The 18879-nt window shown below is 42.7% G+C and overlaps 1 protein-coding gene across 3 annotated transcripts in view; it reads right to left on the bottom strand.

Annotated features, from left to right (window-relative positions):
• Positions 1 to 4: 4 nt before the first annotated feature.
• MXD4 (MAX dimerization protein 4) overlaps positions 5 to 18879 on the bottom strand; it is a 35474-nt gene continuing 16599 nt past the window's right edge. For 2 of the 3 annotated variants that reach the window (XM_084285728.1, XM_084285729.1), the window contains exons 4-6: positions 7014 to 7128; positions 3801 to 3960; positions 5 to 2763 (exon numbers count right to left, since the gene is read on the bottom strand). In XM_084285728.1, the coding sequence (XP_084141854.1) occupies positions 2615 to 2763; positions 3801 to 3960; positions 7014 to 7128 (424 nt within the window). In that variant the 3' untranslated portion in view covers positions 5 to 2614. Of the gene's footprint in view, positions 2764 to 3112; positions 3290 to 3800; positions 3961 to 7013; positions 7129 to 18879 lie in introns of all 3 variants that reach the window. The other variant, XR_014618356.1, reaches the window with a different exon arrangement.

The raw sequence follows: 18879 nt of genomic DNA, 5'->3' as shown, positions 1-18879 counted from the left end.
ATTCGAGTAATTTTTATTGAAAATATAAGATCTACAAAGCCATGGATACCCAGCGTGGAAGAACTCATTAAGTTAGCACATTCATCTTTAAAAGGAAAATTTCAGGTCGACCTAAGGTACAATAATGTTCAATTTAAAATCTTGTCTTTCCTTCTGTAAGTTTCAAATCTCTTTTCATTAGGAGGTTCTGTGCAAGAGCTGCTTGTCATGAAAGGAAACACTTTACAATTCATGAGTGTGTTCATTATATAATAAATGAACAGCAACAATATACTAGCCTTTTTTTTTTTTTCCTGTTAACAGTCGTGTGTTAAAGTAAACTCTTATTTTTTTTTTTGTTTCCATGATTTGGAAATTAGTTACATATGCACCAAAGGAGCTAGTAATTTCTGCTGCTTGTCAGCTACACACAATGAGTATATTGCTGTGTGCTTTCCCCAACAACGAGGATTTTAGTAATATGCAAGGTGTAGATAACATAATACCAAAACCTGCATCACAGAAAAGGTTAATTGTTTTCTTATTCAGCTGCCAGAGTTTATAACCTTAGGCCCCTCCCCAGAGCCAAAGTAGGGGGTGGCCATCCATTAGGTTATGTAAATTAAATGTATACGTTTTCCTTGTTGGCAAGTTCCAAGCGGTAAGCGAGAGTGCAAACAAGGATCTGTAAGCTGCCACAAAATGTATTCATATTTCTACTCTGTGTTGTAAGAGCCAAAGGGAGGACACGTATGTCAGATGTTGAAAGAACAACTGAATCTTTGTTTTTGATCATTATGGTCAGTACGTCATGAGGTCTTGTAGCTGAATGCTAAAAATGGCACCACACTTGGACATCCCATAGCCTGACACAGTACATTTGTGTTTCCCTAGCCACTGAGCGCTGGTCTCACAGAGACCCTGACTTTATTTATAAGCTAACAAAAAATAGATTCGGGTGCTGAAGAATCACAGGGAGGGCTCATACAAAGACAATTAACCCTCGCACCAAAACCTAATTTTATGGTTTTACTTAAAGCCACACTGAATCAGTTGTGAGAGGGTGAAGATATAAATACACCTCTCTGCTTCATCGGCAAGAAGGTGGACAACTGACCATTCAAACAGAGGGGCTGGAAACAAAGCTTAGTTGTCCTTTGAACAATGAAAAGGAGAGGCATACATAAATGGTCACCAAGGCACAATATGACAAAGGTGAAGAGTCCCTGAGACTCTGGTCTGGGTCTGTACCATTCCCCTCCCTATACAAGTAAATGAGAACATTTAGGAAAATATAATACAAAATCTCTTACAGGAAATATAGACTACACTTGCTAAAATCACTTCCCTAAAAGTGTTTATAGCTTTTTTCTTTTTTTTTCCTTTTTTTTTTTTTTTTTTAAAAGACCTTCTTTAAACAGGTAATGCAAAGACTGGTCCGTTTTTTTCTTACCCGGCAAGCCAAGCTCTAATGACTTCACTAAGCAGAAGTTGTATTAAAATACATCTTCATAGTATTGCTACAATTTGGGTAAATATGTTCTGAACAGCTTGATGAGTACTAAATAAACTTTGCTGTTTTACAGCATACATTTTATTTTTTTTTGCACTTTTAAAGAATAGAAAAATGCAATTATAGTGTGCAAAAGAAAAAAAGATTAATTATCTTCTAGCTGAATACTGTAATTTTAAGCCATGCCTTCCATAAAAATGTATTGACATGTGTAAATAGAAAAAAAAAAAAAGAACAAGCAAACAGAAGTTTTCCTTGCGAGGAAAGATTATCGCAATCTGGATCACTTGAGTTCTGTATTCTTCAGACAAAGAAATTGAGGAAAAAACAAACACCGAAAACACTGAAATGCTTCAAACGTCATCCATTCCACAATAACAGGTTAAAATTGCAGTGTTGGTTTCTACTACTCCTGTTAAGATGGATAGAATGATTTGCTGCTGGTTGGATATTGAATACAAAAAAGCAGAAGAAAGTTGAGATCATCCCACATGAAGTCATTGTTAGAGCTGGCTTTTCCCCCGTTTTGAAGTACAGTAGTGACTTGTAAGTATGACCTTTCTAAAGATCATCTGAAATTTGAAGGTTTATCTGCCTGCTTCACCCAAACAACAACTGCTGAAAGAATTTACGTTACAGAGCCTGCTATACAGCATTCAAAATGTTTTTTTTTTTTCCATGAAAAAATACCACAAAAAGTAGTTTTAAAGTTTTTGCATCTCTGAATCACTAACACATTGTAGGTTCCATTTATTCCTCGATGTTTGAAAATGGTTTCTGCAAAAATCAAAAGAACTGTCAAACTTCCTGACGCCATGCTTCCAACAGTTTGAATTTAATACTTCTTGAATGGAATGACAATTTATTTTCTTTAATTTGCAGTATGGCTACATCAAGCTAGCTTTAAGTCACAACTGTACCTAACCACAGTTCTCTGCAGCCAACCCATGATTTACAATATCTAATATTGTGGTTACAGTGCAGGGAACCGTGGGTACGAAACCTCCATGTCAGAGTTACTGTGGTTGGGGTTTCCTGGAAGAGTGGCAGTTGACACCTCTGGAATATTCATATATAAGTGCTTCAGTCAGATGGTCCTGAGTCGAACTGGTCACTCAGGCACTATGAGAGCCTGGCATTCAGTCTGCGGGAATGTGTGTAACCTCCGTCGCTCGAGCCGCTTTGCAAACTGTAGTGGTCTTCAGCATCACTGGCACTTCCAATACTGTCCATTTCACCTGGTGTAAATTCCATTCCTTCAATGTCTACTTCTAAAGGAAACACAAAAAGGCACGTTTTCAGAAACGCAGCGGCTCTAACAAGTGATCAGGGGCCACTACTGCCTGTGTAAATCAACATTCAGGTGAGACCTGGATGGTACCTCATTTTCTGTAATTAAAAAGATCTGGAACAGCAGTTCCTGGGGTAAGCAGCATCCTGTCCACATGAGAATTAAAATCCCTTCTGTCCTCATCCACGTACAGCACAGCATCAATACCAAATGCTGTCCCAGAACTGTTCCAACCTACGCATAGACACTTGATTTTAACAAAAAAAAAAAAAAAAAAGAAAGAAACAAAACAACACACGCACAAAAAAAAAAAAAAAAAACACAACAACCTGAGAGGCTGTAACACTGCAGCACCACCGTTCACACTAATTCCAACCTATGCAGGTGTCAGCTAGCAGTGACCGCGGTGTAGCCATCTGTCCCCAGTAACTGCACTGGGGCTGACAACTCATCTCCCATAGCCCCTGAAAAAGTCAGCATGCGCGAGTTTTCGGTCTCAGAGAAAACTGCAAATAAGAAAATAAGAAATGGTGACAGGGAGCTTGAAGAGCTCGGTCTTAAATGAGAACCAAATGCAGAAGACACTTGGTGATCACTGCACAGAAAATATTTTAAAATTTCACAATAAATGATGTGGAATTAATTTATTCACACAAATGAATTAAGACAAATAACATCTTTTCTTCCAAGAAGAAAATATTATGCCAGCCTTACCAATAATTACACTAAAAATTCGGAACATTAAATGGTAATTGTTTAAAAACCTGGCAAAAACTCACGCTGTATAAATAGCTTTACAAAAATCAAAACTGATTAGAAAAAAAAATGTTTTGCAAAGAATGTACAAAAGATGTAGTAGTTTTTTATTCTGCAGATTGCATAATGGAACAATTTTGCCTGGGTTTTGTTGAAAGCTTGATTTTAGTTCTAAATAATGCTCTTCTGTTTTCTTGCTTCCCTGCTTCCCTTTTCCTTCCTGCTCCTGCAGCTCCCTCTGGGAAGCCCTGGTTGCGTTACCTTGTTCAGAGTCAGTGGATATTGTTGATCCCATGCTGTCAGTGCGGATGCGCTCCATGCCCTGCACGGATAGCTGCTCCAACCTGCGCTTGAGGTAGCGGTGCTCCCGCTGTAATTGTTCTTTAATATTTAGAGCTTTTCGGTCCTGTTCTTCCAATTTCTTAAAGGGAGAGAGAACTGGTAAGCCACCGGTTTTTATCCACATTAAAGCAAAAGTAACTTAAGATCTTTTCATGAGCAGTTCTTTTAGAGCAGGAATTGATGGTCAGGCAAAATCGTCTTTGCTACTGTTATTCAGAGCTCCCTACAATTTCGACTGTCCAGGCCAGAACTGAGTTTGTTTCACAGCAAAAGACATGGATACAGGGGAAAAAAAAATCCCTTAGAGACTCCTTTGCCACTAGCAAGTTCCTCAGCTAAGACTGAATTATTGTTGCCTTGGTTCTGGGGAATATTTTAATCATTCTGTCAGGCAAAACTGTCATCATCTTCGATAACCAGAGCACAGCTCAGGTTTCAGTCAGAATGCAATGCCTGTTTTGGTGAAATAAAGAAGTTTTTACCGTAAAGGAACCATTATGAGGCTCCTCAATGGTCTCCCTCCTACCACAGGCTATGGAAATGTTTACCTCTTAGAGCACTTCACTAACATTACTCCAGTACTGCTTGTATAAAATAGGAGGCTTTTACCAACAATTGCCTTCATTCTTGCATTTCTCTTTCCTAGAACTTCTCTGGAGCTACTCTGGTAATTCTATGATAACCGCCTATCAAATCAGTGCTATTAATCCAATATTTCCCAGCAAATAGCCTCTGAAAGGATCCCGGCACAGCTCTGCCTAAAATCTCCCCTGTTGCTTGGATAAAAGAAGGTATTTGGAAATAAAAAGAATACCTCACACCCTGTAAAACGTGCTGCACTGTTGGTACAAATGTCGTACAGAAACATTTTACTCTAGGGTTTCAACTGAACAATTTACTGATGTTTTTGTACCGATAGCCATTTTCAAAAATTGTCTACATAACTAGGGAAGAAAATACAATGAATACAATGGGATCAAAAGCAGGAACTACGAACAAATCAAAGCCAAAAAAAAATAAATAAAAAGACTATTTTTTTCATCTAAATTATTAAATAAATTGCATGTTGTAGCAGTAAAAGCACATACAAGGAAGACTGAATTTCTCTTTGAGCTGTGTTTACATGCCCATACAATTTAGGGGATGTACTGGGAATGAACACTGCTGCTGCTGATTCTTCCCTACCGTCTGAATGAACCTAGGCTTGGTTTTCTAGAGAAGGCTGGCGTGGGACAGCATACACCAAACCACAGGCCAAAGGACCACAAAGATTCTGCTGTTCCAATGCAACCCTTAAAGCAAACGCATTTATCTTTGAAAACCTAATTGCCATTATTCAACGAGGCAGCTTCCCTGCTGACTTGAAAACTAACTTCTGTAGCCTGTAAGGCCCCACACTACTTAGATACACATCACGCATAGGAACACGAGGTTAGAGTAAGAAAATGGGCCGGCACATCCATGTACACAGCAAACCAAGTGTGCCCAATTGATCAGATTTCCTTTTCCTGTGTTTTCCTGGCTGCAGTCCCAAACTCTAACAACTATTTTGGGAATGAACTTCGTGATTTGTATCCAGGAGACTCAAAACTGTCTCAAAACTGTCCAATCATTCAGGGCAAGTTTTGGTGAGCGAGTGTGTGTTCAAAACTAATTATTGGACTAGATTATTGTATTAGAAATGACAGAGGGGCACTGGCACGCTCTGGCAGTGCAGCAGGGAAGTAGCTGTCTTCAAAGCCTGTAGGCCGGATGAAGAGGAACAATTAAGTGGCAGGCCAGGAGGGATAGGTTTGGTTAAAATCTCAAAAAGAAAACTAAACTTCAGTTTCACTTTTCAGAGAATGAGGACTTGGTACTGTGCGTGATGGACTTTGAAACAACATGCTCCTAGCTTTTTTTTTTTTTATCAGCAGCTGAAATGGTAACTACATGGCTGATCTCTCACACTTGCCACTTGTAAAAACAGATTTGCAGTTTGTATGCATAAACCCACGATGGTGGGGGGGGGGAGCCCAAGACAAAAACCACACGCAGTGCCTTTCATGCATGTTAGCCTGAATTATAAACATGAGGCCAAAATCTCAAATGGTAAAAACAGGGGTTGCTCAGCTGGAGTAAATGTGCTTACAAGAGCTGAAGTAGCTCAGTAACCTTGTTCTCGAGGTATGGTTTTGCTTAAATTCATCTTTAGTACTTCCTACAAATTACACCCATTTCTGCAATTGCACTGAATCTTAATGCTGTACAACAGCAGGCTGTTTGCAGAAATATTCCTAGATTACTGGCAGCGTTTGACCTCTCTTCACACTTTTCACTTTCCTATCTTTTCCCCTCTAACACTGAAGAAATGCCAGATGAATAATTACAGTCTTGGACACAGCAGCAGCAATCTGCATTCTTTAAGTTTTTACATTTAAATACTTGTTTTATATTTGCACGTAGCCTGATTTCCCTGAAAACTACGAGAGTGAAACTAGAGTGCCTTGGAATGGAGGAGGCCTGGGGAGGATCTTCCTTTGTTTACCTGTGCAAATACATGACCTGTACTGCTGCTGACGCACAGGTGAGGTTTTGGTTTTGTTTTCAACTTGTGGCACAGATGTTACACGCACAAATATGCAAGGGGAGTGGCAGCTAACACGAGATTACATTTATTTTTGGTTTCTTTTCGATGACTGTCAAACGCTCCAGGATCTGGTCATCGGGGTAAAGGATGAGGACAAGACTTATAGTGGCTATAAAACCCTTTCACTCCACTCGTTATTTCATTATTACTTGTTAATATTTTTACATTGAAATTAGTGCAGTACCAACGCTACTTTGATTAAAAAACATATATTAATCAAAGAAGAGCCCTGATACATATATATTCTTAATACAATGTAAACTAAGCAGAAACCACAAAATCACCATTTCATGTATCTGAGACTGCCGGGTAAATTGTAAAACACACCAAAACTTGACACTGAGTGAAATCCCTGCATCTAATGAGGATGAACATATCCAGAAGATGAGACATATGGGTATGGATTTTGTGTGAAAATTAACTTCCTCTCTATGGATACACATTCTGGAAGGTTCTGCCTTAAAAATGGAAAAATAAAATAAAATACAGATGAACGTTTTTACCTTGATATGCATCTTAGCTCTTTTCAACAGGCTGAGGGTGGTGTGCCTGGTACTGTCCGGCCCGAGAGGCACAAGCTGTTTTAGCTGCTCCAAATATAGCCGGAGTTTAGCCCGCCTGCAATCATTAAAAATGAAGAGCGTTGTAGTACAGTTGCACTCGGATAGCACATCCTATATGCAAACACCATCTGTTTGCAGGATCTCTCTGCAGAGCTCGATTCAACAGTGGCTTCCTCTCCCCTCCCTTTGGCAAAGTTTCAGAGCAAAAGGTCACTCGAAATGTAGTAATGCTGCTTGGCACATTTATGCAGTATTTTCATACCTAGATTTCAAAGCAGTTTGCTCAGCCTGGCTAGTCCCAACTTAAGGAAGGGGAAGTATACTCAGAGTAATTCAACCAAAGTTGCACGCTGACTTCGAGGTTGTATAAAGAAGAAAAACACGGACTTCAGGGAGAAACCAGCTCTGGCCACGCTGGGTCCTGCTTCACCTTTTCAAGTGGTACTACTAACTGCTCTCAACAGCCTTTCTCCTGTGTTAATGACATCAAACCCATCAGCAAAGCGTGGATCAAGGAGGTGGTATTTCTGCAGACACTCCGTTTCCAAACATTTTATATTTCATTGTGTAATTTCTTTGCATTTCTTTGTATTTCTTCATTTCTTACAACCTTACTTTAACTATCCAAAACAAAGCAGTAGTGAAAAAAAGAACATTGTGTGAGTATTTCTACAGTTAAAACCAAGAGAAAATCCCTCCTGTTTTTCGTGCATAATCCTGAACAGGAATCCTGACGAAATTACCTCTCAGTTTGACAATGAGATAGAAATAGATGCAGAAGCGCTTACACGAGCAACATCTGTAATATTTTCTCTCTGCCAGTCTGTTACAGCTTGAACAACATGATGATCTGGAGCGTGCCTACATCCCCCACAAAGCAGTCATAGTAAGCAAAGCGGATCACAAGTGTGACATGAATAATTATCTTTCTCAGATCTGCTACATGCTGTACGCATGAAGGAAACAAAACAAACTGCAGGAAACTGAACGCTCCTGGTCAAGAATGAACCTTCTTCTGAACACTCAGTTCAGAAGAAGAATTCAGAATTAGTCTGAAGTGCCACTTGAGAGGATTTAATAAACACTGATGACAAATTACACGTGTAATTGGAATGATTAGTGCAATATAGAGACAACCTGAGAATAAATGGGGGAAAGAAGTAAAACAAAGCAAAAAAACTAATTAAAATTCAGTGCTGTAATGACAACACATTTAGTTCTGGCTGCCTATACATCAGCAGTGTATTAGGTGGGAATTCAAAGAGCATTTCTATGAAATTATTAATTCTTCATTATTAATTCTCCATTCAGGAGAAAAAGATTATTGGTGAAAATGCAATTCTCAAGAGAAAAGCAACGACACGTTCTTTGTTTAGGTCTGAGGTTTGTTTTTAAATTCAAGGTTCTAAATTTAACAATATAAAAGCTTTTATTTAACCAACAGCACTATGGACTCGGGTAGATACCCAAGTAAGTAACCCCACCAGCCTGCAGAGCACCCTGTAACTGCTGATTTAAATTCAGACACTGACCTTTAAAATAGGTCCAAAAGAGAAAGTACCCCAATTAGGGACTACTGGTATCTGTACTGAAAACTGTGTCTCTAGCCTCTGCCAACTACCTGGCTTTTCCGTGTTTTAAATAAAAAACTTGCTTCAGGCACTAAATTCTATTAATCTTTTTGGTTTTTAAATGGCCTCTAAACACGCACGCAGTCATCTGCGTCACTCAGCACAACTTGGATGCAACTCTATTTAGACAGCTGACAGAAGTAGGGACTGCAGATAAAGGAGGACGTGGCAAGGAAGAGGACAAGAATAGCATCCAAGCAGCAAAGAGAGAGTTAAATACATGGAAATGGAACTAGCAGTGTGCTTACAGTAGTTAGAAGCATTATAGTGAACATACAGAACTGCTGATCTGAGATCTGCTTGGTAGGAATCCTGAAAAACATTAATGGAGCCCGACTGCATGCTGAACTTTTCAGCCTCTGTTGCTATTTGAAGAAAGTCTGCTTGCCACGGGGAAAAAATCAGGTTTTAGTGTGCTCCATTACCATCAGCTGGGGAATTAACAGAGATCCGACCACCATCAGTGGGCAATGCCGTGTGCCTTTTCAAAGCACTCATTCTTGTTGTGTTGTATGCAAACCAGGTAAAGCAGGACTTCACAGAACTGCTAGGAAGAGCATGTGACTGAAGCTAAGAAGAATATTTTAAACAACCAACGAGAAGAATTAAAAAGAGCTAAATATTTAAAAAAAAATAAAACACTTCAAAGCATTCTCAGCACTAGCTACTGTCAGCACTGAATGTAATAAGCACATCTACTAAAAGACCTATTCTAGTTTCATTTTTTTTAGGGTATTTATTTCATTTATTCACTCAGCACCTATAAAACCATGAAAGATTTTAAAGCATAAGCACGTAGATCTTTACATAAATACGGGCATATTTATGAGGCTAATTCATACATCACAGCACAAAAGCATAATTGATGGCACGGATTAGGAAGGTAACAAAAGAAAAGCAGCCCATCACAGTTACCAGAGTAAATATCCCCGTGTTTTCCAGTTTACACATCACAGAAAAAAAAACACTGTAAGAATGCCAGCAAACGTTTCAGGCATGTTATGGTAACAGACCACACCACCAGCAGCAAGGGACCCGAACTTCACGGCAGGTGAGCTGTCACGTACAGGATCTGCCAGCACCGCCTTCCCTCCTTTACTGCAGGGAACCGACTGCTCGCTCTCCTCGGCCGAGGGGAACCACCCAGCAGGCAGCCACAGAGGTAATCACAGCCCGAGCTGCTTTGTGCTTCGCAGATCACGCCACGTACTCCACCTAGAAAACAAGCCGCCCGGTCCCAGAGGAACAGGGGAACGGTCTCCCTGCGTGAGATGCGGTTCAGGCGCGGTAATTACACTGCTCCAGCTTCAAAACCCGGCACGTTCGCCCACACCACGTGTGATGTCAGGCCAGTAAAGCAGTGTCTATAAAAGCGAGCACTTTCCCCACCTCGTGCGGATGCACAGAAACATCCCCCTCGTTGCTGCTCCTGAATTGATCCAAGGTGAGGATCTATTAAAAAGTGCCCCAAATCTGCATCCTCGAGCTGTGCAGCAGCAGCGTGGTGCCGAGCTGGAGCTGGGGAGCCAACACCAGAGGGACCTGTCTCACACTGGTACATCTGCTTTTTGCCAGAAAATACCGGGGTTTTGGATGTTCTGAGGCAACGTCTGCCAGCTGGGACTCCCCTGAACTGGTTTTGACTGGGCACTACTGGTCAGCACTTCTGAACAGACAGCAGGACGAAACCTGCCACACCACAAGGTGTGGGTCAGCAGGGCTGTGCCTCAGGTCTCTTCAGAATTACAGAATCATCAAGGTTGGATAAGCCCTCCAAGATGATCTGCTCCTACTGTCCCTACCACCAATGTCACCACCAAACCGTGTCCCCAAGCACTGGGCCCAACCTTTCCTTGAACACCCCCAGGGACGGTGACTCCACCACCTCCCTGGGCAACCTGTCCCAATGCTCGGCCACTCTTTCTGAAGAGAAATGTCTCCTCATTTCCAACCTGAACCTCCCCCGGCACAACTTTAGGCCGTTCCCTCTTCTGCTTCATCACCTGTGGGCGTCCAGCTGGGAAGTTGAGGCCTGCCTCAGGGCGCTCCGCCACAGGACAAAGCAGAAACCCTGTGGTGCTGGCAGCTTCCCCACACGGGCACATCCACCAGAGGTTCATCTGAAGACCACTCACTGCAGCCCACAGAGACCCCACTCCAGTGCTCGACCACGAAAAGCCAGGAGAAACGCTGGCCGCTCCGCTCACCGCATCTCCCAGACAGGCTGCCACACAAAAGCAAATGAACATCTTTGGCTCGAACCATTTTCGAAATTGCAGTAAATGCATCTGTGAAGTAATAGTCAAAAAAACTTCTCCATATGTAGGAAATCCCGGGTGCAAATATATTTTAAGACAGCAAGAAATGGAATACTACACTGCAAAGGGGGGGGAAATGAAACAAAAAAGCCTATTGTTCACACTGGATAATCTTAATTCCAGGAAAACTGCAACAATTCCAAGAAATTCCTACAACTACTTGATGGGTGGTTGCAATGGGAACAAAATCCTCCTCAGTAAGGCCAAGTAATGTAATAAGAAGCAATGGTTGTGAATTGGGAGCTTCATGATGGTCATTAAGAAACAAATTTTTTACGAGGGCGGTGGTGCACAACTAGCATAGGTTGCCCAGAAAGGCTGCAGAACTGCTGTCCTCGGAGGTTTTTCAAGAGTCACCTAGACAAAACCACCGGTCCCTCCGATGGAGATTTCAGTGATCACACAAATCAGATTGCTTGTGAAGATGCAGTATTTGACTCAGAAAATTGGCCCCGCTAACAAAAATGATGCACTTGACACCGTGCCAATCCGACCCAGTACAGTGCTGTAGGCTCGGGGAGCGACCTGATCCACCTGTAGTCTTTCCACATGGGCTCTGCACAGCTTTTTTACACAACACAATGACAGAAACAGCCTACAGACAGTCAAAAAGCAGGTATATTCAGCTGCCCAGCTCCCTGATGGCAGCGAAGAAACAAAGGTATGTTTCCTAAACCATACAGGTACAAATCCAGGGACCGTATTTGGGGCCTGTTATTTAAACCACCAATCTACACAAAGCCAACTGGAAAGGCAAAGCTTTCCTTTGGCAAGTGCATGTCCCATACAAGTTGCTTTTTCCTCAGCGTGGCATGCCTCAGCCAGGCCTAAGCAAAATTAAATGGCCACGGATGCTTGTGACAACGAGAAATCCTGTCACAGCTGTGCGGAATCACTTGCAGAAAGCATCCAAATGGCAATGCTCATCCATGATTTCTCAACAAGCACGGGGAAGAACATAAATCTCAACAGATACAGGTCAAATTCCTGACATGTCCACCTGGTGTGTCCTCGAGGTCTCAGTCCCCGTCCTCCCCAGGCTAGAAGAGCGACTCTCACACGTACTCCTTGTCTTGTTGACTCAACGCTGGCTGTACAAGGGAAGGCCCAACTCTATCAGCCACGTTTTCTGTCCCATGGGAGCTCCTAGAACTGTCCACTCCACTTTGTTTCAACACCCACAGCCCAACCATCATGTACTACTGAGGCATGCATGGGCAGGAACCAACGCTTGCCTCACAAGAAGGCCCAAGCTGTGCTTTCTGCAAGATGTTTTCACTGCTAAAAATGCTTGCATGGCTGAACATGTGTCTCTATTTCAGATCTCCCAAATTTAGTCCACTAAGCTAAGCAGTGTGTACAGGAGGTTGTCGTACTCTCAAATCAACTGCTAAATATACGTGCATGGTGATGCTATGCAAAGAAAAGAGCACAATACATCAAACATTCAAATGACGTTGAAAATCTAATCATTAAAAGCTGCACTAGTGAGAACAAGCTACATTTGAAATAATGCAAAAATTAAAAATTCATCATTCCTGTACTCAATTATCTCAATCCAAAAGCCAGACAGCCTCGGATCCTATCACGGGGTAAGTTCTGTCCTACCTCACAAGTAAAGCCCCCAGAGTTTTTAATCCAAGCACCCTCCTCACACACACACTTCAAAGAACATAAACCTATTACAGGTAATGTGAGCAAAAATTTTGAAATGAATCTAGAATTAGCAATATTATTACAAACTGGACAGCGTTACCGAAGCATTTCAAATTCTTCCTCTCGTGTTTTGCATTTTTTTCCACATTTAAACCTATCCTGGTCCTGGTGCTGTGCAATGAAGTTAATATACACAGGTTTAAATATAGAGCAGTTACTAAATTTTTCATTGTTGCATAATGACTATGTAATCTGGATTAATAACGTACCTAGGATGCAGTCAAGAGAGGAATCTCTGCACCAAAAAAATCACTTCTGGAGTCAAATGTTCTCCAGGTACTTTGTGAACCAAAAGGGTCTGGGCTGAGCCCACAGCTCAAGGTCAGAGACCCCTGCCACAATCTAACTGTTGTGTTTTCTCCCTAAAGAATGGTGGTTTTATCTCCCTACCAGACATGAAATTCAGCATAAAATACAGAAGTGAGCTAACTGCAGTTGTAAGATGCTTGCGTTTCTACAGGAAGACTCTTCACAGTTTTATTTATGAAAGATCAGCACCTGCGTATGGGGAGCAGTGAAGTTTTAGTCATAAAAAATCAGCAAATCAGGATCTTTCGCAACTCTTATTGGTCATGATGAATGAAGACAGCATTACTATTCATATCTTTACCATTATTTGTTTTTTTAAAAAAATAGAGACCAGCATTAAAAACTTCCCCAGTGCAACGTCAGAATTCACCTGACATGAAGGTAAAACAACAGAGAGGATTCTGCCTGCACACCGACCTCAGCGCCAACTCCTTTAGAGTGGACTCTGCCACAAGAAGTCAGGATCTCTTCAGAGCTTCAGTTCTTTGCATTTTATGCACAATCCCACTTGAGCAGTGACAGAATATGGCTGCAAATGGCTTTAATGGTACTGTAAATGAAATGTTCTCATGTCGTTTTCTACATTCGTGGTATTGTGTCCATACATACAATGTAGGCACACGAGTAATTAAATGCTCTGCTTAGTCTAAGTCAGTATTCACACACACTTGCCTTACTCCTCCTTAAGCTAATACTTTTCCTGAAGTACGTGTCAGGAATGATGTATTTACAGATGGAAATACTTTTTGTAAGCTACCAAAGATAATCCTGTACCAATTAGAAGACATGTTTACGAAGACATTTTGAGATATTATAACTAAAACTTCAATCATAAATAATAGAAAGTCATAGAAAAATGCTCTAAAGAAACCTCTTTATTAATGATCTTTACAGCATTTTGAATATCTTCAGAAAAAGATCAAATACAATGGAAGATAACAACCCTCCACTGAAGAATGAAATCCAGTCTTTTCCATATTTATTTCAATCAGAAACACTTTCAATATATTTTTTTTATTTTTTTATTTTTATTCTACAAAGGATACCTCAAACATATATTCTTTTTTTCAAAAGAGGGTCATATTCAAGCGGCACAAGCTACTTCAACAAATTTACTTTAGTGAAAAGGAAAGAAAACCTCTTAGTATTAAAGCACTGTACCATGGCAAGGCACCCAGTGTGCCGCACTTGGACATTCTGATTGCTTCGAGATGTGTGAAATATTTGCTCACAGCTCAGTGCCTCCGAGTCAAAACCAGAAAATTCAGTAGTGCCCTTACAGCAAACTTCTTTGGTTCTTATTATACAAAGAAAAAATAAACCAAACATCAGCGGCCTGTAATGGATGCACTTTTCTTTTCTTGAACTAAGAAGAAAATGCTAAAATTTGTGCTGCAGGTGAAGATTCATAGAAGGATTGTTCCAAATATATGTATTTTTTTCTCTTCATCCAATACCTCACACAAGCCCCTGCAACTAAATTCAACAGTGAAGCACGGGAAGGTACTGTGGAAACAAACAGCTGGAAAAAGCTCTGAGTACCTAATTGAAGAGATTGCTAGTGGATTAAATGCAATACCCAGCCGTGTTTACTTCAGCATTTTCTAGGAGTTTCACACTCTACATGCATTTTCAGAGTCCCAAATATTTTCATGCATCCATTTCTCTACATTGGAACTCGCCAAATGGCTCTAGCAGCCAGGTAGCTGTCGGTCTTCAGGTACTTCTGAAGTGCCCAAATATGTGACATCACTTGCCTACAAAGGCAATGGCTCCAAGCATATCTTAAAATCATTACCTTTGAAAGAACCATGGCTGCTATGAACTTGGTCATCCACAAGTTTTCATGTGAATACCGGTTAGAAATGGGTGGTGATGGTGCTAACTCTTGCACTACAGGGGACAGAAGAAAATATCTGCTGCCCCGACAAAGTTTACCATTTCCATGTTTTCTGCACTTTATCACTCTGAAGCATTCATACTGCCTTTATTTACTTTCACTTAGCGTCACTTTGGCCCACTTGCTGAGCCAGGACTCCACACTTTTAACTGTTTTTGTTTGTTTGTTTTTACCTTCCAAAAGCTGCAGATTGTTCACATTTTAGAATATATGCATGTACCAGACCTATTCCTATATCTTTTAGCAAGTGTAATTTAAAGGAAGTATCTGCAATACCGCAAAGGTGTAAATATTTGGCCTGCTAAGCAGCATGCAGAAAGCTAGCTGGGGACAGGTGGATACTGGTTTATACTGGGAGGCTCCTGACTGCTGACGGAGAGGAGGAAATCTTGGTGCCATATGTTGTCCTCTTCTCTTCTTCCTCCTTTCCCTGACCCTTGAGAAGCTTCCTGCTGGGTAAAGCAGCTGCCTGTCCTACAGTAGGAGCACAGGGTGACATTGATATTTCTTCATCTCTCAGGAAACCTACAAGCAGCTTTCAGTGCTCTTGCACTGGAGGGTGGGCTGTGGAGGCCAGAGTACCCCCATAAGACAGAAGCAAGGTTGCAAAAACAACAGGAGCTCCTGGGGGGGCTTACTTTGGGCTGGAACATCTGTGTGAAGCAGCAACCTGGGCAGCGGCGGTGTGAGGCCCAACCTGAGCCTCAGCAGCTGGGGGCTGGCATCTCCCACCCCAAAGCTCTCCTCTGCCTCACCAGGCCCCAGCATAGCCCCTTCTCTGCGGCCCATCCACTGCTTTTTGTCCACCAGCTGGTGCCAGAAATGAGACTTGAAGCACCAGGACCGATGCTCACCTCAGCAGCCAGGCATGCCCCTTGTGAGGCCCTGGGTGTCCTGGGCTCAGGCTGCCCCTCAGGAGCGTCTCTCACGGCAGCAGCAGAGCATGAAACGTCCCAGAGCCACACTTTACTTTGGCCAGCAGAGGAAATAAAAGCCCTGCGGTACATTTAGTCCCTGTTACCACCCAACTCCTCAATCTTCTCCCACTCCAGCACTCCCCCAGCCGCGGTGACGCGCGCAGGAGCCGCCATGGAGGCGCGTGAGGCGTGACCCTGCTGCGTGCCCTGCCGGCACCATCCCACCTCACGCACACCCCAGCGCCCGAACTGCCTGCAGACCGACCCCACGAGAGGACAAAACGAAAACACAGCTTGTTTTCTTCACACCACGTGCACGGCAGCACGGTGTGAACAAGGGACACCAGCAGCTCGGACTGGTACCGGTTTTAGCTGTGGGGGAACCACAGCCTCAGGACTGACATCTGACCGCTCTCCTCTCCTCTCCTCTCCTCATGTTTTTCCAGTGCTCCTCCTCCCTGCAGTCAGGCTTGGCTTCCACACCACTTTCCCCAGGCTTCAGCTCACTGTCGTAAGCTGCTCCGTTTTGAGCAGCAGCCAGGGAAGGTTTAACAGCCCTTCATTGTCTCAGGTCTCCGAGATAAGTAACAGAAATATGCAGAAAGTCGAGATGTGCTTCTCGGAAAACTTCAACAGGAATTTACAAGCTATACAGGGATTCCCAGAAGCATCCCGAGCAAACAACGGCAGCTGGATGCCATTTGCCTTCCCTGGATGGTTACCACCTCAGAGCTACACGTAAAGGATTCCCCCATCCTCTGACCAGAGGCAATAAAAATCTCTGACCTTGCAAGAAGCTGAGGCAACAGAAACCGGAAATTACGGTAACTGATGAAATCATCTGCAGTAAGTTTTCACCCTCGTACGGATTTTTTTTCCTCAGTTTAAAAAAAATAAAAATATTCTAACCAAGTAATGTAGCCTTTAAGGTTGTGCTCATCTACAGAGAACAGTTTTCTGTTATTTTAAACCTTCAAAGTCAAACAAGCGTGAATAATTCTTACACCTACAGAAAAGGAATTTCTGTTTCTAACATCTTCTGTTTTCAGCCCTGGTATCTGCTGGTTGTCTTTCAGCTTTTACCTCCCAGCTGCCTGTGAGCAGTAGCAGGAGGTATCACATAGCACAACAGGCTTGGCATCACATCTGCCACACCTGCGTAACACAGGCAGAAACCAACAGTGCCTTGTGGGGAAATGCACGAGTGATGGCAAGGCATTTGTACATACTCGAAAATACAGCTTACAAAAAAAATAATCAGCCTTGTTTTCATTAAACTTATTAAATACTTCCTTCAGCCTGCCTTACACTTGTTTGTTTCACACATTACGATGCACACATTGCAACTTAGTAGTCCTCCTAAATTAGACCTCTCAAATCCATCTGTCTTACTGGCACTCAAGTTTCTTACGCTACACTCTGGGGAGACTTCAGATCTGAAGTTTGTCTGTTACCTCAGAACACTGATAGACCAAATGAGATAAGCAAAGTGTCGCTGCAAGATCAGACCACGCTGGTATCAAGCGGTTTTAATTCCCACTTGAAGTTACACAAGACACACACGTACTTACACACGGTCCCTCTGAAACCCCAGGAGTGGGTCACGACTCCATCCTGCACACGGGGGCAAAGCTGCCCTGCTCTTTGTGATCGGGGAACACCATATGCCCTCCTGCACGACAAATCCAAGCCTCCTGCCACAGGTTTGCAGTCCTACAACAGGCGTGCTTTCGTTTGGTACCTTTCCTAGAGCTCTTGTCAGGAATTTGTTGAGGACTGCAGGGCACGGGTTGAAGAGAAGTGAGCTTACTGAAATAAGGAAAGACTCTGTCATCACCAGGGGTTTGCACGAGTGGAGGACAACAAGACAACTGATTTTTCCACAAATCAACAGCTCCCCAAAAGGTGGTTTAAGAGGACAGATGCCCCCCCAGCAGCTCTGGGAGCACGTACATCCCTCCCGAGGATGAAGGCTCAAGGTGCAGTGTGGCACCACACGCGAGCTACGCGGCCACCCGCCGACAACACCCCAGCGCAAGTCACTGCTTACAAATCAGCCCATGGCTTCAAACCGGCTTTAATTATCAGACTGTTTCCCCACATCAAAATGCTAAGCAAGAACATCGTGTCTCAGGACAGTTGCCAACAGGAAGGATCTTCAAAAAAAAAAAAAAAAAAAAAAAAAAGCGGGGGTGGGGGGACGACAATGCTTAGAGAAGCCGAGAAAAGTTGAGCTTTAGCTCAGCACTAAGCAAGAAGAGCACAGAGTGAGGCCCAGCAAGCTCCTGCTGCCTCATTTTAAGCCTCCCTAAAGACCTAGTTATTTTATACATGTCAAATATGTTCAAGAATTATTATTATTTTATTTTTTTTTTTAACACCACTGTATGATGCCAAATTAAAGGAGAGGCAAGGCGGGCTGAATTATTTTAGCTAAATTAAAAACACAGACTGCCTTCACACGCTGAGCGCGAGGCCTTTGGATGGCAGCAGGCTGTGACAGGATGGCCTCTGCCTGCCTGAAGTCAGAGTGATGCCCCAGCATCAGGAACGCTGGATACCCGTGGTTGCCATTTTACTGCCTGTTATATCCGTGTATCCAACTGAAAAGGAAACACCAAGGGACCGACGTGACCCTAAGGGCCATCTCTAGCCCGAGAAATGCCACAGGAACCCACCTGGCATCGAAGGCATGAGGCATCACAAGGAACAACAACCAAACAGCTTTTTTAAAGCCTATTTAGAGTTAAGGTGACCGTATCTCCATTTAGGCACCCGGACGATCACTTTCTCCTTCTCAGAGGTAGGAAGCGTTAAGTCTGACTGGGAAATTCAGCGAATTAAGCGTCAGAAATGGGTGTGCAGTGCGTTTCTTACTTCTGTTTTTGCTTGTGCTGATACTTCCTCAGCACCTGCCTCCACCAAAGCCTCGCGGCCATCTTAGAGTAGCAAATGGCGGATGCTTGTGCATGAAGGAGCAAAGTGAATTTGCTTTGAGGGGAAGGAGCCGGTGGG

This window comes from Netta rufina (assembly GCF_964035555.1).
Source record: "Netta rufina genome assembly, chromosome: 4".
NCBI lineage: Eukaryota > Metazoa > Chordata > Aves > Anseriformes > Anatidae > Netta > Netta rufina.
The sequence above is the reverse complement of the archived record's forward strand: the minus strand, read 5'-3'. Positions and strand labels throughout refer to the sequence as shown.